Raw genomic sequence first — 21,989 nt, 5'->3', positions numbered from 1 at the left:
AAAAAGAAAAAAAGAAAAAAATAGAGTTATATATCTTTATTATTTAGAAAATTTGTTTCAAGTATACCAACCTAAAACCTTTGATCGCATAAAATATAGTATACTTATTATTTATATATACCTTTGTTGTTAAGAGGGGAAAAATTGTAATTTTTTTATTTAAAGTCTATGATTCATGTCCACAAACCAATTACAAAGCCAGTTCTCTTGGTCTTTTTTTGATGTCATCCAATTAAAAAAATAAATAAACAATAAAGTATATTAAGCTCCTTCTCTCTCCAAAATAAGGAGAAATAAGAAAAGTGTGAACTTCCTACCAAAAGAAAGAAAAGAAAAGAGCAGAAGAACCCATCACTCAGCAATACTCGATCTCCACTCAATTGCCATCAGGCCATGTCGCCATGCCCATTGATATATTTGCTTGCATACTTCGTTGCTTTAATGACCAATATCTTTAATTGCGATCTCTAACATGTGACCACAATGCTTATCATGATTTTGTGGAACCTTGGGTCGTTGCATGACTATTATTATTTCAATTCAATTCAACGTTATCCTAGGATATAAAATATTTGATGAATCACTACATTTCCCTTTCGTAGTAAAACTGGCATCACAATTAGATTTGAAAAGGCCGTATGAGAGGGACCCATCCAGATATGAAGTGATTGTTCTTATGTTTCTTTTTCATTTTCTTTTGATTGTTTTGATGTAGATTCAAAGTGTTAAGAAACCAAAAAGTATTCAAAAGGGATAGCAAAGAAATTAGGTCATTACCTATCATTAGTATTTATCAATATAATTGTGAGTTACAATGTGAATCTTCAAAACAAGGAGAGCGACCTTTCCGCAACAGTAAAGTTGTTCCATTATGTCATAATAATTGTAAATTTTAATAGAAAAATAGTCTTTTTACGAAGTTAAAATAAAATTTCGTACATTATTATCCTTTTCAGACAATCAAACCCTACAAAGTGAGTCTTGTGCAATGGATATGCCTTTTTAATGTGAAGCCTAAAAACACAAAGCATATGTTCTTTGATATCTAAGAAATGGGTTTACCCTAACTCTATCAATAATGGATTATTTATTTATTTATTTATTTGGGGGGGGGGTGGGGGGGGATTACTTAACGGTAATTAATTGAATCAATTTTACCCAAAATGTGGGAGCTGCTATTTATTTTCCATTAAGGCCAAAGTCTTCCTCAATGGCCAGACAAACCTAGGTCCAATAATGTAACCTTTTATTTTTACACTTATGTAACATCGAATGGTGATGTGGCTATTTTAATTATCAGATATGTAGGACTATGGTTGGCCGGTTGGGTATCTTAATCGTTGATATGTTAAATTTCACACTCAAATTTAATCATGAGAAAATGTTCAGGAGCTGGAAGAGTACACTAACACCTTCCACTCTACCTCTATTTTCCTCACAAGAAATGACATATCTGATCTTACTTTATTGGTGTGCTTCCCTATATCAATTATTGGGAAGACCTTATGCAGACTCACACACAAACTACACAAGGTTTAGTTTATTTTTCATAGGACAATAACACAATCCAAAATTAACCCTTCATCTATACTTGTCTAGTAGGCCTAATAGCAAAACCTCAACTCGATGGCTAGAACTAGAAGCCCGTTATATTGGACCAGGCTCAGGCTGAGGCCCAGATACTTGGTTCTTTTGGCCCAGTACCTGTTCCATCATGCAGACTAGGCTGGACTTACTACCCTCAGCGCCCCAATCTGGCCCACATTTTTCTATTTTTTCGGTGGAAAATTCTGCCCCACTTATGCCTAGTCTCACCAACTCAGGTATCAATCTGACCCACAAGTTCAGATCCACTGTATCACCTCGTACGGAGCCTCCATAAGTGACACTTGGCAAGTGAGGTGGACCCCAAATTTTGCCCACATGTAGGCCCTAGTCTCACTTACTTAGTAGGTCTCCAGTTTTAGTCCCATATAGAGCTCTCTCTATGCCTTATGATAAAAGGTTGAATCGTTGGAATATTCATTATATCTGGCTAATTCCAAACGCCTGTTTGGTATCGTTTTTGTTCTAGAAATATCGTTTTGTGTCAAAAACAAAAATTTCAGTTTCTGTGTCAAAATGTAGTTTTTAAACGAAAAAATAGTGTTTCAAAATTTCAGATTTTTATCGAGAAATTTCTTTTTTTTTTTGTAAAATGGAACGAAACTGGGAAGACCGTCCAATCTCGTTTTTTCATTTTTTTTTTTTTTCACTTTTTGTTCAAAAAAAATAGAAACGGACCATAAATGCACCAAATAGAAGATTCTGTTTTTTTCGTTCTATAACTCCAGAAACGTTTTTTTAGAACGATACCAAACGGGCCCTAAGTCTTTTTTTCAGATCTTCCCAAAAAAAAAAAAAAGGTTATTTTTCAGACCGATTCAAGCCGATTTTGATCCGAATCAAATAGAATTTGGCACTGACTTCAGTCCCCGATTCCGTGTTTCAAGACCATTGAATTAGCATGTACCGAATCAGAACTCAGAACCCTTGCTTCAATTCGAACCCATTTCCGTTTTTCATAAGGCTCGGTCGCTTCTGCAACTAAGAAAATTCTCACGTTCTCCTCCTTGTTACCTTGAGGAGAAAGAAAATTCTCGGGGCATATGATATATAGTAGATAGGAACATACATACAGCAGCAGCAAACCTGCTTCATTCGAAGAAGAAGAACTACGAATACAAGATGTTCAGGAACCAGTACGATACAGACGTGACCACATGGAGTCCGGCGGGGCGGCTCTTCCAAGTGGAGTACGCAATGGAGGCCGTGAAGCAAGGGTCCGCCGCCATTGGTCTGCGATCCAAAACACACGTGGTGTTGGCTAGCGTGAACAAGGCCAATTCAGAGCTCTCGTCTCACCAGAAGAAGATCTTCAAAGTCGATGATCATATCGGTGTTGCCATCGCTGGCCTTACCGCAGACGGCAGAGTCCTCTCCCGGTATCTTAGATCCGAATGCATCAATTACAGCTTCGCTTACGAGTCTCCTCTTCCCGTGGGAAGACTGGTCGTTCAACTTGCCGACAAGGCCCAGGTGCGAAATGAAACCTAGTTCTTCTATCTTCTCTCTCTAAATCAGTTATAGTTGCTCTATTTTCATTGTTTCTATCTTTCTATGGGTTCGTTAAGTGAGAGCAGAGGGCTTTGGTAGTGGAACTGAAAATATTCATTATTTAGGGTTTTGTTGATGTTAATCGGCAATTGGATGAATTTTGGTTCGATAATAGAATTGATAGGGCTTTGGATTGGTTTTCTTTTCTTCCGCTTGTACTCATGAGATTATGTGATGCAGCGGTGACATTACTTCTTGTAGATTTTGTCACATGGCTCATTCTGTTTGAGGACCTTTCTAAGCTAGTTTATGTGATTGCTGTAAAATAGGGAGGTCAGAGGTAATGGCTTGAAATATAAACATTTTTCACATTGTTTGGAGCATCTGATTTATTTATTTGTTAATGAATACGTTCCTATTCTCTCCTGCTCATCTATTCTGTGTAGCTGCGAAGGTATGCATATGCGTTTCTTCTCAAAACCCTGTCTGATTTTTGCTGCTATATTTGCTTTAAGCACTTATTAGTTTGCAAGATGTATTCGGTTCACTACCTACCTACTTCTGGCCTTGAGATTTTACAATGTATCGGATCCTTTTGGTATGATTGGATCATCCATGTATAATGTGCATTGGACGTTCACCTTCACCAGATTTGGAACATTTGGTTTTGGTCCTGTTGCTACTTTGCTCTCGTATTATGTGTAAGAATATGAAGTGAATTTTTTCCTAGTACTTTTGTAGGCAAAACCAGGCTTCTTGTGCCACAATAAAACTACAGGGTTCTGGCCATGCTGATTCTTGGCACATGGTATCTGCTAGTTGCTACAGCTTTACAAGCTGTTTCTAGTGAAATATGATACTGTATTAGCACTGACAGCTAGTCTTGGGAAAGGATGCTCCCACCTTAGGTTACAACCTCTCTTTTGTTTTTTACGAGTTTTTCTGGATGCTTATTAAATACCTTGACATGGTATTAGTGTCAGGGTGCCAAGGTGAGCCATGGCGACTGTCAAATGTCAAGTGTCAAATGTCAAATGTCAAATGCCATGCCACCTTGCAACAGCCCAGGTGATTGCTATTTTGCATGTATATTGCTATAGTACAGGTATGCTTCCTTAATCTTCTGGGTCTGGGGCACCCTGATACCTCTTTTTCAAAGAATTCTAAATGGGGCTATATTTTCTTATATGACTTAGATGAGGAACTAACACCGCTGATGCGAAGTCTGATCCACTAATCCACACTGCCCCCAAAAAAAGCACATTTTTGACATCGGTACACTCACTTTTATTTATAAGTGATATAAACAGGTGACTTTAATTGGACTTTCTTTTATAAGCTTGACAAGTGCCCAATTGGAATCCATGCTGGAAATATTTCTCTTAGTATCCGCCAATTTTGGGAAATTTTAGATGCCCCCAACTCTATTATATTTTCTATATTTTGAAAATTTTGAAATGTTATCACTTTTCTGGGTTATCCCCTTGATATTCTGCATTTTTTTTGCATCATGGGATTCTCATATACCCCGAGTGCTAAAAGTGGGATATGCTACAAAAATTTGAATTTTGATCTGGTGAGATTTTGGGGATAATCTCTCTCTCTCTCTCGCTCTCTCTCTCTCACACACACACACACAAAAGGAGCAATGTCTTTCAAGCCATTGTACAACTCAACTCAGCCTTATTCCGACTAAATGGGTTGGCTACATAGATCCTTTTTCTTCAATCGACTCTATTCAAAGCCACATTTTTTATTAGTCTTAAGTATGCATGCCTTTCTTCACCACTTCTCCTAGAGTCATTTTAGGTCTACCGCTGTCTCTTTTAGCTCCTTCAATCCAATTAAACTACCCTTCCATGCTGGAGCATACATTACGTTCCAAAGCCTACATTGCACTTATCCATGCCATCTTAAACAACTTTCTTGCAACTTACAATGTGTTGGAGCTACTCCTAAGTTATAATTTGTTCATTTCTTCTTTTATCTTTTCTAATTTTACCACTCATGACTCATCCATCTCAATATTCTCATTTTAGCTACACTAAGTTTTTTTATATGTTGTTTCTTTATTACCTAACATTCAACTCCATACATCATTGATGGTTGATAATAGTCCTATGAAATTTTCCTTTTGGTTTTGAACGGATACTTCAATCACCCAGCACTTCTGACACACTCCTCTACTTCATCCACCATGCAATTTCATCCTCTATTTCTCCTTTTTTATTTATGATTGAAATGCGTGCCGAAAATTTTACTTCACGGTATCTCCATATCTACGATTTTCACCACCCCACTTGTAGTCCTATTAAAGTGACACACCATACAATTTATTTTTGTTCTATTTGTATTAAAACCTTTTGATTACTTATCTTAAAACAGTTTGATTTCAATGTTGGTCTCCATAATTCCAAATTTGCATTTATCTTTGCTTTTGTTTCATCCACCCAAACAATGTCATCAGAAAAAGCCATACACCAAGAGGTCTGATCTTGGATGCCTTTAGTCAGCTCAACTATGATTTTTTTTTTTGGAGCTTACTTATGATTAATGCAAATAAATACCGGCTTTGAGCTAATACCTGATGCAATCCAATTGTAATTGGGAATTCACTACCTCCAGTTATCCCCTCCCCGCGATTTGTATACTAGTCACTACACCATTATACATATCTTTAACTATGTCCACATGCTTACTCGAGACACTTTTCTTCTCCAACACTTGCCAAATTAACTCTCTAGGGGCAATATCTTCAGTTTTTTCTAAGTCAATAAAGACCATACGAAGATTCTTCCTTCATTCGCCAAATCTTTCTATTTGTCTCCTAAGCAAATAAGTAGTTTATATTGTTGATCTTCTTAACATAAAACCTTGGTTATCCGAAATATCATTTATTTTTCTTCTCTCAAGCGGGTTTCAATTACTATCTCCCGTAATTTCATAGTACGACCCATAAGTTTTATTCCTCTATAATTACTACAACTTTGAATATCACCCTTACTTTTAAAAAATAGAGATCACAATGCGTCTCTTCCATTCATCTGTCATTTTTTTTATTATGAGAAACTTAGTTAGCCAAGTTATTCGAACTTAGACTTAGTATGTTTTTCAAGCCCTTGTGCTTGTAGAAAAGGTTTGCCAACATATAAGGCTTCCCCCCTTCTTTTGCAACTTCCTTTTCTATTTTCTTGGTTTTATTTTATGGGCGGTGTACATCTCCTTTTTTTCCCTTTAAATTTGGCTGTGACATTTTTTATTTCTTATTTTGGGTTTGTCAGAATAATTGGGGATTGGTCATAGTAGGTTAATGAATCAGGAAGCATCATTTCTTTTCCTCATCCTTTTTTAGGGATGGGGATATTACTTATCAATAGTTTAGTAAGCCAAAGAATCAGATGGTAGGTTGTGGTAAGTTGGAGTGTAGGCATGTTTATTGAGTCAAAGGAATGAGAGATTTTGGAAATTCCATGAGTGAAAGCACATGATTTCCTCGAGTCCAAGGAATGGTATATTGAACTCGCTCAATGATGTAAAGAGTGAGATTGTCTGCATTAAAGGGTCTAGTTGCATAGGACATGTAAATGAGCTTTTACCTTTCAATTCTTTCTGTATTGATGATATAGATTCATTTCTTTCTTTTTGTTTATTCTTGATCTTTTCCCACCTACATCTTGGATTGATTCCCTGTCATCTAAAGCAAATATATATATATATATATTGGAGAGGTATAGGTATGCTAGCAGGTTACAATGGAATTAGGAATGCTAGCGGGATATTAGCCGTAGGATTTGTTCATCCCAAATACAACCGTTGGATGGAGGTAACAAATCCAAACTCTCACTCCACCGTTGCTACACATTTTCTCTCCCCGCCCCTGCAACTGTGTTGTGCCGCTGCTGCTCCAGATAGAGCAATCCTACCTTGGGCGCCGCGCTGCCGGTCATGGCAGGAGTGCGGCCGCTGTGTGGACGGTCAACGTCCTCTGCTTCGGCATTGCCTTCTTGTCTTCATTCACCCCTAGTGGATTTGTTTCAATCTCTCAGATAATGGACGTTAATGGTAGAACTTGCAGTGCTGCAACTACTCAAAGTGATGAAGAGATGGACCTTAGGCAAGGTCCATGGACTGATCAAGAAGACTTCATACGCATCCATTACATTATTACCCATAGTAACACTAATTCACCTCTTCACCATCACCAACCATAGCTCGTTTATCATCACTTGGGCTTCCTCTTGACTGTGTTTTTAGAACAGCCTAACAGGGATTGTTTGAAGAGATTCCAGAGCCAAAACCCGTAAAAAAAGAAATGGGAATTTAACTAACATATCCTTTTCTTGGAGGTTGGGGCCGTAATTTTAATTTGGAATTGAAATCTTCGTCTCAGATTAACAGATTTTTGGAAAAGAAACGAGATTTAGTTGCAACTTTTTGAGAAAACCCAAATAAAATATGATGAAGTGGGTTCTAAGGGAACTTTACCAAAACCCCATAAGCGATTCATGGATAGATTTCCTTGTTTTTGTTAATGGGTAAGAGCAAGTATCTGTCTTTATTGAGTTCTGAGAAATTCTGAATCGAAACAGGTCTGAAGAGAATCGGAAAAAATCTGCAGATTGACTGGGGCGTTGGCTCCGCTGGCCATGGCTGGAGTGCGGTGCTGCCGCCGCCTGGACGGTCAACGTCCTCTGCTTTGGCATCGCCTTCTTCTTCTTTGGCGGCGTCCGCTCCCCATCAAGGGTTTGAAGGGTCAAAAATCATTTTCGAAAGAGGGATACTACAATCACTGTTTGGGAATGTGGTAGAACCTTTGGTAGAACACATGTAGATCAAGTCCACAAATCTGTTGAATGACGGAGGTTTTACCACCGCCGATGAAGGGAGGGAGTGGGAGCCGGAGCCAGAGCCGGAGACGGAAACAGAGATGGAGACAAACGCGGAGAAGTAGAAGAAGAGATATTGTAGAGTGCCAGTGGTGAGCAGGTTATGTTAGACAACAGTCATCTAATGGTCAAGATTGCTTATGTTTCAGTCTAACGGTCTACATTCGCTAGCATTCCTAGTACCTTTGTTTCCCGCTAGCATTCCTTTCTTTTATATATATATATATATATATATATCATGTTAGCTTCTGTGATTTTTGACAAAAATAGAAGGGAAATAACCATGGACTGAAGTACTGGCTCAAGTCTATCAAAAGCCACTGTGATGGAGGCATCATATTTAACAGTCGATATCAGTCTGGCTGATCTAGTATCAGAAGAGTAATCTTGTTGTAGGTCACAGCAAAAACCTTAAAAAGGATTGACATAAAGTGGGTAGACATGGGATTTAGCTATCCAGCAATATGGCTAGATAACAGGAGCACTGCCACCCTTAATTTGGTCCTATCTACATTGCAGCTTCTAGTTTTTTCTAAGATGTATACCTTATGGTACTTTCTTTTCTTTTACCCTTTTTTTTTGGGATATAATTTTGATATTAGGATTTAGGAGGCTTCTGTTACTTAGAATGTTTTTTATAATTTTTTGATTATTATTTTAGAAGCCTGAAGGAAGATGTCATGACCAATACTAAGGAACTCAGTAGGAGTTAATGTGATTCTTGCTTGATATGCTGGGGGAATCAAGTTAATCAACTGTTTTCAGTGTTTCTGAACTTCTTCTCAGAGGTTTGTTTCCATTTTATTCTTTGTAATTGAAATTGGATGTTGCTCTTCATTGTATTCTATTTCAAGTATTTGAGATAATTGCTATACCTCTGTCAAAAAATACTGCCCCTCCCTGCCCTAGTGGAATGTAGGTCAATTCATTAATGCCTTCATTAGAAGAGGTTGCTCATGGTCCTCTTCTTGAAAGGCACTGCTCCTCTCGAGTAACTGTGAGGTCCAATGGGAGAAAGCAAAGATGGGAGACTGCAGTCATCTAGCAGGTCCCACACCTGACAGGCTGACACCCCCCACTTTCCCCCTCTGCTCTCTCACTGGGCCTACCAGTGATGTGAGGATCTGATGGACACTAACCTGTAGGATGGATTAATGGAACACTAATTGCAGAACAGAGTCAGTGATAGGATGATTAGAAGGATAGACCTAGGATTTGTGGTAGCATGGTCTGAAACCTGATTTCTATTACCCTTTTGCATCTCCTCCTATGGTGGTCTTGTACTGCATCAGGATCTAACCCCTTCAATTAGGAAAATAATACTGCCATTAGCCATGGATTTGTGGTAGCATGACGCAAGCGATTTTCATCCTTCAATGCTTAATGCAACATATTGGCATATGAGAAGTGGAGAACATGACAACTTCACATCTTTTGCAGACTCCTAGTCTACTTCCAGTTTCCAAAGTTGGTTTGTCATTATTTTAGATGCTCACTTTATTTTATTGATTATTGTGTGTTCACTAATAACTACATTACTCCAGTAATGCCTTGCTATGGTACCTGTTTTCGAGGTATGAAAAGAAGCATCTGATTGAGGTGGAACTTTGGGAATTACTTCTGTTTCATCGAATCTTCAAACTCTGCTTATCCTCTTCTACAGCTGTTAGAGTTATGATATTGTGGGCAGAAGATTTACGCTGCTGGACTTAGTTGCGTACTAGTAGTGTATTCAGTTCCCTTGACCTCTGTGATCCTCCTCTTCCAAAGTAATCTTATATGATATGCATTATGTTCTCATGTTTTCAGGTTTGCACACAACGCTCTTGGAAGCGGCCATATGGTGTGGGTTTGCTGGTTGCTGGGTTGGATGAACTTGGAGCTCACCTATACTACAACTGCCCAAGTGGAAACTACTTTGAATATCAGGCATTTGCCATTGGGTCCCGCTCTCAAGCTGCAAAGACTTATTTGGAGCGCAAGTTTGAGTCTTTCATGAGGTCCTCTCGGGAAGATCTGATCAAGGATGCACTGTTTGCAATCAAGGAAACATTACAAGGTGAGAAACTTACCAGCTCTATCTGCACTGTTGCTGTAGTTGGGGCAGGGGAGCCCTTCCACGTAATGGATCAGAAAACCATACAAGAGTTGATCGAGTCATTGGAAGTGAAGGAAGATGAGCCTGTTGGTGACCAGGGTGCAGCTATGCAGGAAGACCCGAGCCCAGAAGCAGCCCCAATGGATATTTGATAATGCAATCTGGTAGCAGAGTGGCGGCGTTCCCCTCTAGAAAGGGGAGTTCAAGCACAATGGTAATGAAATGGTGTCATTGACATTTAGTATTTAGCAGATTCTCTCGTTGCAATTCTTGCTATTCTTGTTGACAAAAATTTTGAGCTACCATTTGTAGAAACATCATTTTGCATTTTGACTTCGTCACTGACAAAAAGGTATATTATTTATGGGTTGTAATTCAAAGTCTTGTTATGCCTCCCCCTCTATTTCTCTTGATAATTATACGAATAGGTGCTCCACCATCGGCCCTTTTTCCCCCTGGTCCTCTCTATGCTTTGCTTCCCCGTTGACTCATCTCGCTATCTAGGGGGATCCCTTGATTTATAGACGGTTCAACACTATAATTACATATGGAGATATGGCGGCTCTAACAGCCAGTGCTGTGGCATCTCAGGGCAAGTACAAAGTCTTCTAGGAGTGCGTCATTTAATTGAGAGTGAATGGATCCTCTGCTTATGGTAGTGAGTGCTAGTGGGATCAGAATAAATTAATAACGGATGCAGAAAGGGAATGAAATAAACAACTTACTACAAATGAAATGGCCTCGCCTTCAACGAAAGGGCCACATTGATGATTGGGTACAGAATAGAGGTGGGTAGTTTATCTGAGAGGGATGCCTCCTAAAGAGTAACGCACGTACTAAAATACTAGAAGTGCAAGTGGCTTCAAGCAGTAAACAATAACCTATAGCCCTTGATTGGATGATGCAGATTGATGCTGCAGGGGAGAACTGAAATAAATTTACCAATAAAACATTCTGAAGTACATTGCCAAGCATATGCTTCCTCATAGTGGGATACAAATGGATGAACAATATTGCACATCGGCTCACCAATTCTGTTAATTTTTCAAGGAACAGATCGAAGTAACCAAGTTAACTCAGCATCACAAAATCCAAATAGAATCAAAAGCCAAGCATCTTTGTTAGTCTTCTCAGAACTCAGTAATGAGATCAAAGAAAACAAGTAGTAGCAAGCAGAAAGCAGAATGCTCCGGAATTAGGACTTGAGTCTCCTCCAAAGCATCCCATCATTCCACCCCGCTGCCTATTTTGCTTGTAGCCTCTGAAAGCTAGATGGTCTCTCTCTTAGCTGTCAACAAGGCCCTGTAGCTACCCTTCACCTAACAGTCAGCACTCACAATGAAAGTGAAAATCATCCTTCTGAATGGCCTAGAAATGCCTCAATCTGCCCTTAGGGCTTACAGAAATCAGGAAGGGGGAGGTCTTTTACTTCCATTTGCTTATACATCCATTGCCAGTTCTCTGGTGAAACCTCGCCGCCAAGTGAACGGATCACGGACCCGCCACTGCAGGAGCCCACTCTGCAGCAGTCCTCAAGAGACAGCCCTTTCTCCAACCCATACAAGAATCCACTGGCAAATAGGTCACCCGCTCCAGTTGCATCAGTTGCTTGTGTTTCCTCTATAGCTGGAACTCTGACCATCTGAAAATAAGAGACCCACTCCCATTAAGAAAGGACCTTGGTTATGCACTTCTCTATAGATGAGTGGCAAGTAAACAAAAAATATGTGCACACTGAAGCACAACTCTAATCAAAAGTAAGTGAAAAATCATCACTTATAACTCGTGAAGAAAGTAATTGTGATTCCCAATTTAAAAATGTATGTGATAAACGGAATACCAGAAGTTACAACCTTTTTTTTTTTTTGGTAGAAACCAGAAGTTTCAACTTACTGACCTCTTTCCCATGTTTCACTATGCATCCATTAGGGCCTAATGTAACCACAGCCCATCGGCAATGTTTCGCCAGGAACTCCACAGCAGCCTCTGGACCAGCATTTTGCTCACCCCTGAAAACAACCGGATTGAGAAAATAGTTAATCCATATCATAAATCAATAATGGAGTCCTAAATGTAATATGTCATGATGATTTATATATTCATTAAGACTGTAACCTCAGTTAAGCTTCCCACCAACAAAATGTCTAGGGATAAAATGTGTTACTCCTTCCCCCCTTCTTTTCTTCTTTCTTCCCTCGGACCATAACCAGTCCTCTGGTATAGTTTCGATTTAACCCTTCTTCATGACTTAAATCTTACAAAACCATAGATTTTTCAACATCAAACTTTATTTTCATGGACTTCAAGTGTCCCAAGTGGAACATTTGAATCCACATCCTACATAAGACGAGTGCCCATATTAGTCGCAAGCATACACACAATATTGAGTGATGGAAGTAACCACGAATGCGAATGAATGTTTATTTAATCTTCTCTTTTCAGATGACAATAACATAATTGGTTAAGATTTGTATAAATTAAAGCGTGACCAGGTTTGATCACCTTAGCAGCTCTTTTGCTTCATCCTCATTGGCAAAACAGAGGTCAATGTGCCCAGATTCAAGTAATTCAAGAAGAGATGTCTTGAAGTTTCGCACCATCTGCTCAAAATATAAAAATTCAACACAAATCAGATAAGATAATCAAACCATAGTTTGAGGATTAAAATTTTTCAATGAAGAATGTAGAAACTACAAATTTATACCTCAAAACTGGCCAAATCCAGGGAGACAGATACTCCCTCTTGTTTAGCAATCCTAACTGCCGCACGAATAACTTCCAGATTGGAAATTGCATATCTCACAACCAACCACTGTTAAGTTAAAATAAATAAATAAAAAGATTGTAGAAAAAAACTCCAAGTCAATTTGGTATATAGTCTACCAAGTATAAATGGAAAATCCAAAGGTTCATGATATGTCGTCCACCATACGGATTTAATATTAAAAGGAGCATAAATAGCAGGCATCCCATGGACCCTTGCAAATATCTTTTACTATCCAAATTAAATGGTAGTTTTGACTTTTGACACATTAGTTCCCTCGTAGGTAAGATCATACAAAAGAATAGCAGGTCCAGGCCATGTGCTTTGATACTCCACCTATATGACTATACTAACCACCATAAAGGCATAAACAGTAGCCAGGCTAGAGTACCTGACAAATATTTTCTCAATTTTTTTTAGTTGTTATGTTACCACAGGCAAGAAATAGATCAATGGAATTAAATGTATACTAAGAGAAGCATTACCTTGGAACCTGTAAAATCCTCTCTAATTAATTCATCTGCCTGAAACACAGACCAAATTATAAGAAAGCATGTACATCCTTAACAGATCAGCAACTGTCTTCTAATTATTTCCCTATTATAATTTATATTTTTATTTGATTCCAAATAGTACTTTTATATATATATATATATATATATATAACTGGGTCATAAATACATAAATTATTAAATAACCTGAAAATTAACCGAGTCAAGAAACTCCATTCACCTGGAGTCTAACAGAATTTGACAGACAGGGTCGCATAGTCCGATTGCCAACTGCATCAACCAAGCAAACACACTAGGGCATGTGATAAATTAGCACAGGGTCAATAATGACCAGGTTTAATAAATAAAAAGAAGCTTAGTATGACTAAAGCACACAACTCACTTGTGCTGTGGGTCCCTTCTTCAACCTCAATCTTGAAAGGTTCACTCCATTAGAGCTCATATTATGTACAAACAAGCGGCCTTGCTCATCATCTGCAAAGGCACCAATTATTCCAGATGTAACCTGAAAGCCCACAGACAGACCTCGGATCGTATTAGCTACGCTACCGCCAGCTATTGTTATGATAGGAGATGGATCATCAGGGGTTGGAAGAATATGGGTTTTCAGCTCATTTAATATATGCTCCAGCTCTTCAATAGCAACCTAATCAGGATCAAAGGAAAGGCTTCAGTTCCACAAATTGCCCTATAAATGTAGGAACTGGACCTTCTTGATTATCAAACACTGCAGCTGAAATACTGAGAAAAAAAAATCCGAAAATTCAAACAAAAAAACCACAGGACCACAGATAGAAATACTACAAGAAAACAGAAATTCCACTCCACAGTAACAACAAAGAGACAACAAACAACCCAAAAACAAAAACAATGAAAGCGACTTAAACAAATCATGGAACAGACTGAAATTAGAGAAAATAAGCAATGGAGGAGTGTGATTGTGTATGAGTACCGGCTGAGAGCCACCTCTCTCTCCGGTAATCTGGTCGAGCAAAGACCAATCCACCCTAGCGACATGATCAACAAGGGCAGATGGTTGAAGTCCGAGAATGAGAGGAACCTTCCTGTCCTTCTTGGGCAGGGGACCCTGTACTTCTTCGGCCCCCATATCGCCACGAAGATTTCAGAAGAAGCTTCCTCCCGCCACACTTCCAACTTCCCACTTCGCACTTCCCTACCCAAACATACATCCCTTATTTATAGGGATAGATGGAATCAAAAGCCTAATAAAGTTTCAGCGAACGAGATCCACACGAAAGTCTTGCTCGCAAAATTACCCTTCCATTGCCATAAAATTACAATCCAACCTTTTCACCTATACCTACGGCCCACCCGTCCTGAGCCGGTGTTATAGTCCGTGGTCCGAGTCGATTTGTTTAGATACTTGGTGCCTTGATAGCTTTAAGAGTTATCTCTACTAATTTTTGGGGGAATTGGAATCATTTGACACATCGATTTCAAAATCAGACTCGAATCGGTCGATTTGGATTGGAATTTGGCCATGGCTTGTCAAAAAACCTTAGAATCGTTGAGTTTTCAATACGGGTCAAAAAATATGTTTTATTTAATATGAAATTTATTATTTGACGAATTATTATTTTCTTATAGATTTGTCATTTTAAAGATACTTTTTGTTTTCATTTAAAAAAAAAAATACAAAAAAAATCTTACAAACTGCATGTGCACAAGTGGTTTACTTTTCAAAGCCAACATATAAGAAAAGTATAGGTGGGTCCTTAGAGGTTGTAGGAACCTTTCTGTGATGCTATAATCTTACAAACTGCAATCACTTTCCTGCAACCACCACCACCTAAAAAAAAAAAAAAAACCAATCCTCAATCCTTGCACTCAAGACCTTGAGTGCATTTTACCTCTCCCATGCTTTGACAAACTTTGGTTTATGAATTAATTCTATACGAATCAAAATATATAGACTACTTCTAAAGACTTTTTTAAGATTGACGTAAATATCTATCACATGACAATAGGTTGGATAAATTTTAATAGATTGGTAATATCCAAAAATCTGAATTTCGACAATAACCAAGTTGGCCAAATGACAAAATATTATTTAAAAAAAAAAAAACCCAAACCAAGCCAAACAGTAAGGTTGCATTTGTTTTGCTGTAAAATATTTTATGGGATTTGTTGAAGATCAATATATACCTGTATTTGAATTGAAAATGAGAAAATTAAGTATTTTTATGATATGCAATACAAAAATTTGAAAAATAACATCCATTTAAAATGTTTGGATTCCCCCCCCCCAAGTATAGATGTTATTTTGATTATTATCACTCTTAGTACCCTATAAAGGACCCTTAATACCCTACAGAAGACTCCACCCATCATATGAATGGTTTATTTTCTTTAATCATATTTGACCAATAAAAAAAATACTGCAAAATAATAAATAATAATTATTAAATAAAAAAATTAGGATGAAATAAAAAATTATAAAGATATTATGAGAAAGTTTATCAAACCATGATCCAAGCCTCTTTTAAGGGAAAATGATTATATGTTACCGGTGTGTAGTTTCCTATGCACATATATTTATTATTATTATTTTTTTTATTTATTCTGAAAATGTGGGTTCCAGTGTTTCACATGTATGATTTCTTTAACAAAAAACCCACGCTGACAGTGAGAAATATCCTCCATGATCAAAATCCTCTGTTTTTCTCATCCATGTTTTTCCTTGTTTTGCTATCTGCAGAACGTGACACTTGGACAACAAGGAGACCAACGGTCAAGATTGGGTGAGGATTATTACATCCAGTGTGTTAGTCTTAAAATTGTCCACGTGTCGCATTCTGCAGGTAGCAAAACAAGGAAAAACAAGGATGAGAAAAACAGAAGATTATTTTCCTATCTTCTCCCCATTTTGTCAAGAAGAAAGTTGTTGGGGAAATTTTTTTTGGTACGACCACCTCAAGAGTCAAGAATATGTGTGTAGCAACTCCTTCAACAAATTTTTTATTTTTTTCATTTTTTTATTGCAGAAAAAGAAAGTTTAAGGTGCTATTTAGGGCCTGTTTGATAACATCTCTACCGTTTCTGTTTCAAGAAACGACAGAAACATAAATTTTCGTTTGTAGAAACAGAAACAGAATTGAAAGTGTTTGACAAGTCATGTTTCTGGAAGTCGATAGTAACCAACAAAAGAATGGCGACGAGTCGTTTTCAGAAACGGCGAAACAAGTTCTTGAACCATAAATAGGTAAAAATTTCAATTTCTATTTCTAAGAACAAGTGAAACGAAACAGTTTTATCAAATATCTTTTGTTCCGTTTCTACCATATCTAGACACAGAAACTGAAAAAACGTGTTTCTTGAAATGTTCTCAAATGGACCCTTAACTATTGAAGCCAATACATCTTATAATATGTTATCTTGGATGGCAAATATGTAAAAATATATATTGCCGATGCAGGGCTACCACCAATTCAATAGCACCAAACAACATTATTGGTAATCATATTAAACTTATATATATATATATAAAAAAGAAGGGTTAATCATATAAAACAATGGAGTCAATTTAGATTACTGACTCAATCAGACAGACTAAACCGTAAAGCCTCAAAAAGGAACAAAAGGCAGTGGTGGATCTCTACTTTTCTTGATTTGTTTCAATGAGCCGAAAGCATCATTGGCCGAGATGTTTGTTATTTTTTGTTGGCCATTACAGAAAGATTCGCAGCCTATATATAGAGCAAAAGGGTGTTTCCACTGGGTCGAGATCATTAAGACCTCTTCAATCGCTTGAAAGCACTAGTGAAACATTAGGGGGGGTGAAGTGTAGGTTGTGGCCCTGTGGGACCATTGAAATCCATAGCTAGCTGTATACTTTCAAATGACTGGAGTGGAACCGTGGCCTTCTTTCACAGCTCTAGACATGATCATATATTTTAAATTTTCACTTTTACAATTATTAATGATCTCCCCTCCCTCAATTATTACTTATGGTTTCAGGAAAAAAAGAAAAAACTAAGCATAGGGTTATAGTCCAAAAGATTGATTGGATATGAGTAAGAGAGAGAGATCAAAGAACCCAGGGCAATTGGTGATTGGTAAAATTAATTTGAGAAAAGAAGCCTGGAAAGGCAGCATCGCCCTATGCCATAGAAGTAAAGTGAGTGAAAAAAATGTTCAACTGCCTTTTATAAAAGGCGGAAATCTTGTCGTTTCTGGTACTTCTGTGTATATTCTCATTGGATTGAGCTCCTCTGTGGCGCAACACAGTGTCTGACCCCCATGTTGGTGTAAGGGCACATTGCCTTTCAAGGAAGTCTTCATAAATAATATATTTTTTTTGTTAAATAAAAAAGGTGTTCCATGATAGTGATCATAGTCCCTAGGCCGAAGCCCCCATACAGAAAACAGTGCTTCTGTAAGACCAACAAGTGATAGTGGAACGTACCGACTTAAACCCACAACCAGCCGACTTGAGCATTGATAGGGCAAGGGCTCCCTTCCACTAGGCTACTAACCCTATTGGCTATGCTAACGCTGTTCAAGGAGTCTAAAATAGCTCCAAACGCATGAATGAAACACATCCACAATTTAATCAAGGCAAAGGGTTCTTTAAACAACCCACATGGCAAGGCTTCTGATTTAATGGTGTAATACTATGTAGTCTGCCAACTGTGACAAACGAAATGGTTTGATACCATGTTGTAGTCTACTTATTTGTGCCGATTAGAGAGGTTCAGATTAGGGGTGTCAAGCCCAAGACCGACCCGACTAAACTGACCAAAGCTGACCATTTATAGACCGGCCTTGCTCGGACCGTTTATTAAACATGTCGGGCTTGAGCCCAGCCCGTTTACAAACAGTCAGTCTCAGTTTTGCTACTTGGACTGTCGGGCGCCTGACTGAGACCCACCGAATAACACATGACCGAGACCTGCCTATTGTGCACCGACCTGACCGGACCCTTTAATGAGTATAGAATGCCTATTTTCTCCCCAAATTAAAGAGTAAAAAGTAAAAAAAGAAAGCTCAGTTAGTATAGGTCAAACTGTCAAAAGGTTTTACAAATATTTGATTTCCTGTTTGGTTAAAGTGAAGTGGCTAAAAAGAAAAAAAAATGAAATGGTTGGGCTTGCATTTCTTGTCATTTTTTTGGGCTTGCATGAGCAGAATTAAGTGGGCTGGAATAGAAGAGGACATTTTAAAGAGAGCCCGTTTAAAAATCGGTTAAAGCCCGTTTAACATTAAACATATCTATAACCCGATTAAGGCCCGACTAAAGTTCAATTAAGGCTTGAGTTTAGTAGCCCGATTATAACCCGAGACCGACCGACCGAATATAAAGCATACCATGCCCTCACTAACTAAGCCCGATTAGTTAAATGGGCAGACACGATGTAACCTTTGAAAGTCTTCAAGCCCGACAGAGACCGGACCGGACCGGCCCGACCAATTGACACCCCTAGTTCAGATGTAGTTATTCCAACCACTAGATAGACAGGCATGATCTAGATTGCCAATGTATTAAATTTCAAATAAAAATTCAATCAGTCAATCATACACCTAAAAGTCAAAAACCCCCCAAGCTCAAAATAATTGCATTTTTGCATGTAATTTCAAATATTTAAAAAGAAGAAAAAAATGTTTTCTTAGTGATTTTTCAGAAAATCATTTGCAACGGCCAACTCATGGCTGAAACCTCAAATATCAACAAGAGGCTTTTGGTCCTCTTCATCCACAATATTTGGATCCCTTTTGCCGCAAGGCAGGAAGATATTAAGTTCATACAGGCAGCCCTTGACATTGGCATTGCAAGAAACCAACTCTCCATTAAATGAACATCAATGCCTCATTTCTTTGGCATCGCGCATTTTGATTTTGCCTGACAATCACCCCAACAATAGAACAAATGTCAAAGATTTACCCCCCTTTTTGATACAAAAATGTTTCGATTTCTACTGCATTAATTATTCCAAATATCGCAAATGATCATAAATTGCAAGTACAAGCCAAGAAGATCTCCCAAAAAATACGTATCTTGGGCAGAGTGCAGAAACATCTAGTCCTGTAGTAATAGTTTTCTCTGGAAATGGAGTTCCTGATAAACCAGAGAGAAAAAGTGAAAACAAAGAAAAGCACATCATGATTGATCCTAAAACATGGCCAGGTTCAAAAAATTATTGAAGAAGAAACGGAGCCATTTTCCATAAAGACGACTATCCCTTCACGTAAAACTTAAAGACACCCCTCTTATGCTGAATCCTCACTTTATGAAGCCTTGGCTGCTTTATCTGGCAAGATGTTATCAGGAAGGATAAGCTGTGGGGGCACCTCACGAACAACTCCAATCATGGAATCGTACTCCTCATCTCGACGAGCAAATTTCTTGCGTAGCACCTTCTCAAGCTCAATCTCATCAAAGCCCTTCGCATTCTCAGCTGCATGGACCTGTGCTAAATTGGTATAATTGGTGGCTGACTCGGAGATGAACGCAATCTCTTGTTCTGTGAGCTTCCTCAAGAACTTTGCTGGATTACCTCCCCATACCTGTGGAATACAAATCAAAGCAGATTGGGATTCATTATTCCTGTTAATTAAAGCAGCATGAAGACAATGATAAGAACTCACTCAGTGGAGCTGATTAGTTCCAGCCGCACTCTAAAATTGCAAGTCCACTCAACAATCTCTTAAAGAGACATCAACTGAGGGTATGAAAAGAAGGAATTGTCCTCAGGGTCTATGAGACGAATGTTTGCCATGAAAGGAATTCCTTCCAAGGATGTCTTCCCATGACAAAACCAAATTACAACACAAGCATAACTTGGTTACTCATATTCCTCCAGGCTGGCAATGAAATTTGGCATGCAGTACACAGAGAAGTAACTTCATATGTCATGTCCGTCTAAAAGGGCCAACTTGCCCAAAAACATGGACCAATCCCCCAACTCTTCTTTAACACACACCTCCCGCCCCCCACCCCAAAAAAAGAGAAAAAAAAAGGACAAAACCCCATAAGAAAAAGAGTAACAGCGACAGCGACCCACATGCATGCTTGCTCATGTGTCACTTAGGGAACATATGGTTGGATGTAAAATGTAACAGGAGTCCTTACTTAGAATGAAGAAAAACCAATAGAGTAACAGAATTTAGTAAGATTTAGACAGCAGTTGAAAAGTGAAGTAGAAAATTTCTTGGTATAATTCTAAAAAAGTCCTAAGGATTTTAGTTGAAAATTATAATTAAATAATCAGAACGTCATGTGTTAGTTGTACAATTAGTATTGATATTTGCAGGAAATTTTCCATTATCCATTTTGTTCTCTGTTTTAAATTTATACCATTTAAACCCAGCCAGGTGGAGCCATAGTGAAACTTGAAAACTGAGTCTCCAACTAGTGACATAAGCCCCAAAGTTTTTGTATATAAGAACTGTCATTTACAAGGCAATAATTAGAAACATGACATAAAAGCTGATGACAGCCACCTGGACTGGACATCACTCTGTTGCATAACAAGAAAATTTCCGAGATGCAGTACCAGGAAAACAAAGAGAGTTATTGTCTAAGAAAACAACATGATAGAATAATTTGATAATGAACTTGTAAAAATCTGCAAAGATCCAAAGCAATCATATATGGTGATTCCTGGGAAGGAAAGAAGCACTATAAAGTCTTTTGCAGAAAAGTTTTTGCAGACAGACCTCCCCACATGGAATCCTTGTATTTTGCCTTACAAGGGCTCCTCCAGCAACCATAGCATGCTTCTCAACAACCACCCCATCAAGCAGGGTTGCGCCCATACCAACAAAAGCCTCATCCTCAACAGTGCAGCCATGTAAGACAGCACTGTGACCTGCCAATTCAAGCTTCAAATCATAATGCAAGACCCAACTGACAAAAACACATACGATGGCCAATTAGCACAGGCATATATAGAAATACACACCTACAGTAACATTGTCACCAATGATTGTTGGTAAGACCTTCCCACTGAGATTAGACTTCGCTACATGCACCAGTGAGTTGTCTTGTATATTAGTTCCAGATCCAACACTGATGCTGTTAACATCACCTACACAAAGAGCAGTTTACTGGTAAGAATAAGCAACTGTTATGAAGATCACCTATCAATCACTGAATAAATAAATAATAGTCTAAATCCAGTGGAAATAATTAAAATGTGGATAAAACTATAACAACATATTGTTCTACAGAAGAATAAGCCAAAACCAAAAGAGAATAAACAACAGAATAACTACAAAACTGCCAATAGAATTCGAGATGTAAATGGACAGCTGAAAATCCGGCTAAAATCTGAATTTGCATCCAACTATTTGGATATCTATCCAGATAATCAGATACAAGATAATGGATTCTTTAAATATCCATCAACTATCAGACACGAATTCAGATAGTCATCTATTAGGCCCACTTAACACCCACAATGTATAGTGAAAAATAAAAAAAGGAAGAAGAAGAAGAAAAAAGAAATATGCAGCTACAATTGTTACAAAGGTACATATACAAATGACTTCACACGTCTTCATTCCAGATTACTTAATACCTCTCATTTGCAATGGTGAGATCTGCAGCAAACACCCTCTCTGCATAATCATCATTCTCTGATTTGCAATTTATTTATTTATTTTTTTTTTTT

The 21,989-nt window shown here is 38.1% G+C and overlaps 3 protein-coding genes across 3 annotated transcripts in view; 1 reads left to right on the top strand and 2 right to left on the bottom strand.

The window, feature by feature from the left end:
* The first annotated feature begins 2,521 nt into the window (after positions 1–2,521).
* On the top strand, positions 2,522–10,476 carry LOC122077594 (proteasome subunit alpha type-1-A-like). Its single transcript, XM_042643564.1, has 2 exons — positions 2,522–3,078; positions 9,792–10,476. The coding sequence occupies exons 1-2, from the start codon at positions 2,728–2,730 to the stop codon at positions 10,230–10,232; spliced, it is 792 nt and encodes a 263-aa protein (XP_042499498.1). The 5' UTR covers positions 2,522–2,727; the 3' UTR covers positions 10,233–10,476.
* Positions 10,477–10,974: 498 nt separating this feature from the next.
* On the bottom strand, positions 10,975–14,542 carry LOC122077593 (uncharacterized sugar kinase slr0537-like). The gene is made up of 8 exons (XM_042643563.1): positions 14,309–14,542; positions 13,739–14,002; positions 13,577–13,648; positions 13,330–13,368; positions 12,785–12,892; positions 12,583–12,680; positions 11,978–12,089; positions 10,975–11,722 (listed from the first exon to the last, which is right to left on the bottom strand). The coding sequence occupies exons 1-8, from the start codon at positions 14,462–14,464 to the stop codon at positions 11,471–11,473; spliced, it is 1,101 nt and encodes a 366-aa protein (XP_042499497.1). The 5' UTR covers positions 14,465–14,542; the 3' UTR covers positions 10,975–11,470.
* Positions 14,543–19,263: 4,721 nt separating this feature from the next.
* The window catches only part of LOC122077497 (gamma carbonic anhydrase 1, mitochondrial-like), an 11,711-nt gene continuing 8,985 nt past the window's right edge, over positions 19,264–21,989 (bottom strand). The window contains exons 3-5 of the mRNA XM_042643444.1: positions 21,279–21,404; positions 21,034–21,185; positions 19,264–19,881 (exon numbers count right to left, since the gene is read on the bottom strand). Coding sequence (XP_042499378.1) covers positions 19,603–19,881; positions 21,034–21,185; positions 21,279–21,404 — 557 coding nt within the window. The 3' untranslated portion in view covers positions 19,264–19,602. The remainder of the gene's footprint in view (positions 19,882–21,033; positions 21,186–21,278; positions 21,405–21,989) is intronic.

This window comes from Macadamia integrifolia, chromosome 4, assembly GCF_013358625.1.
Source record: "Macadamia integrifolia cultivar HAES 741 chromosome 4, SCU_Mint_v3, whole genome shotgun sequence".
NCBI classification, from domain to species: Eukaryota; Viridiplantae; Streptophyta; class Magnoliopsida; order Proteales; family Proteaceae; genus Macadamia; species Macadamia integrifolia.
Note: the sequence above shows the minus strand (reverse complement) of the source record. Positions and strands in the feature narration are given on the sequence as shown.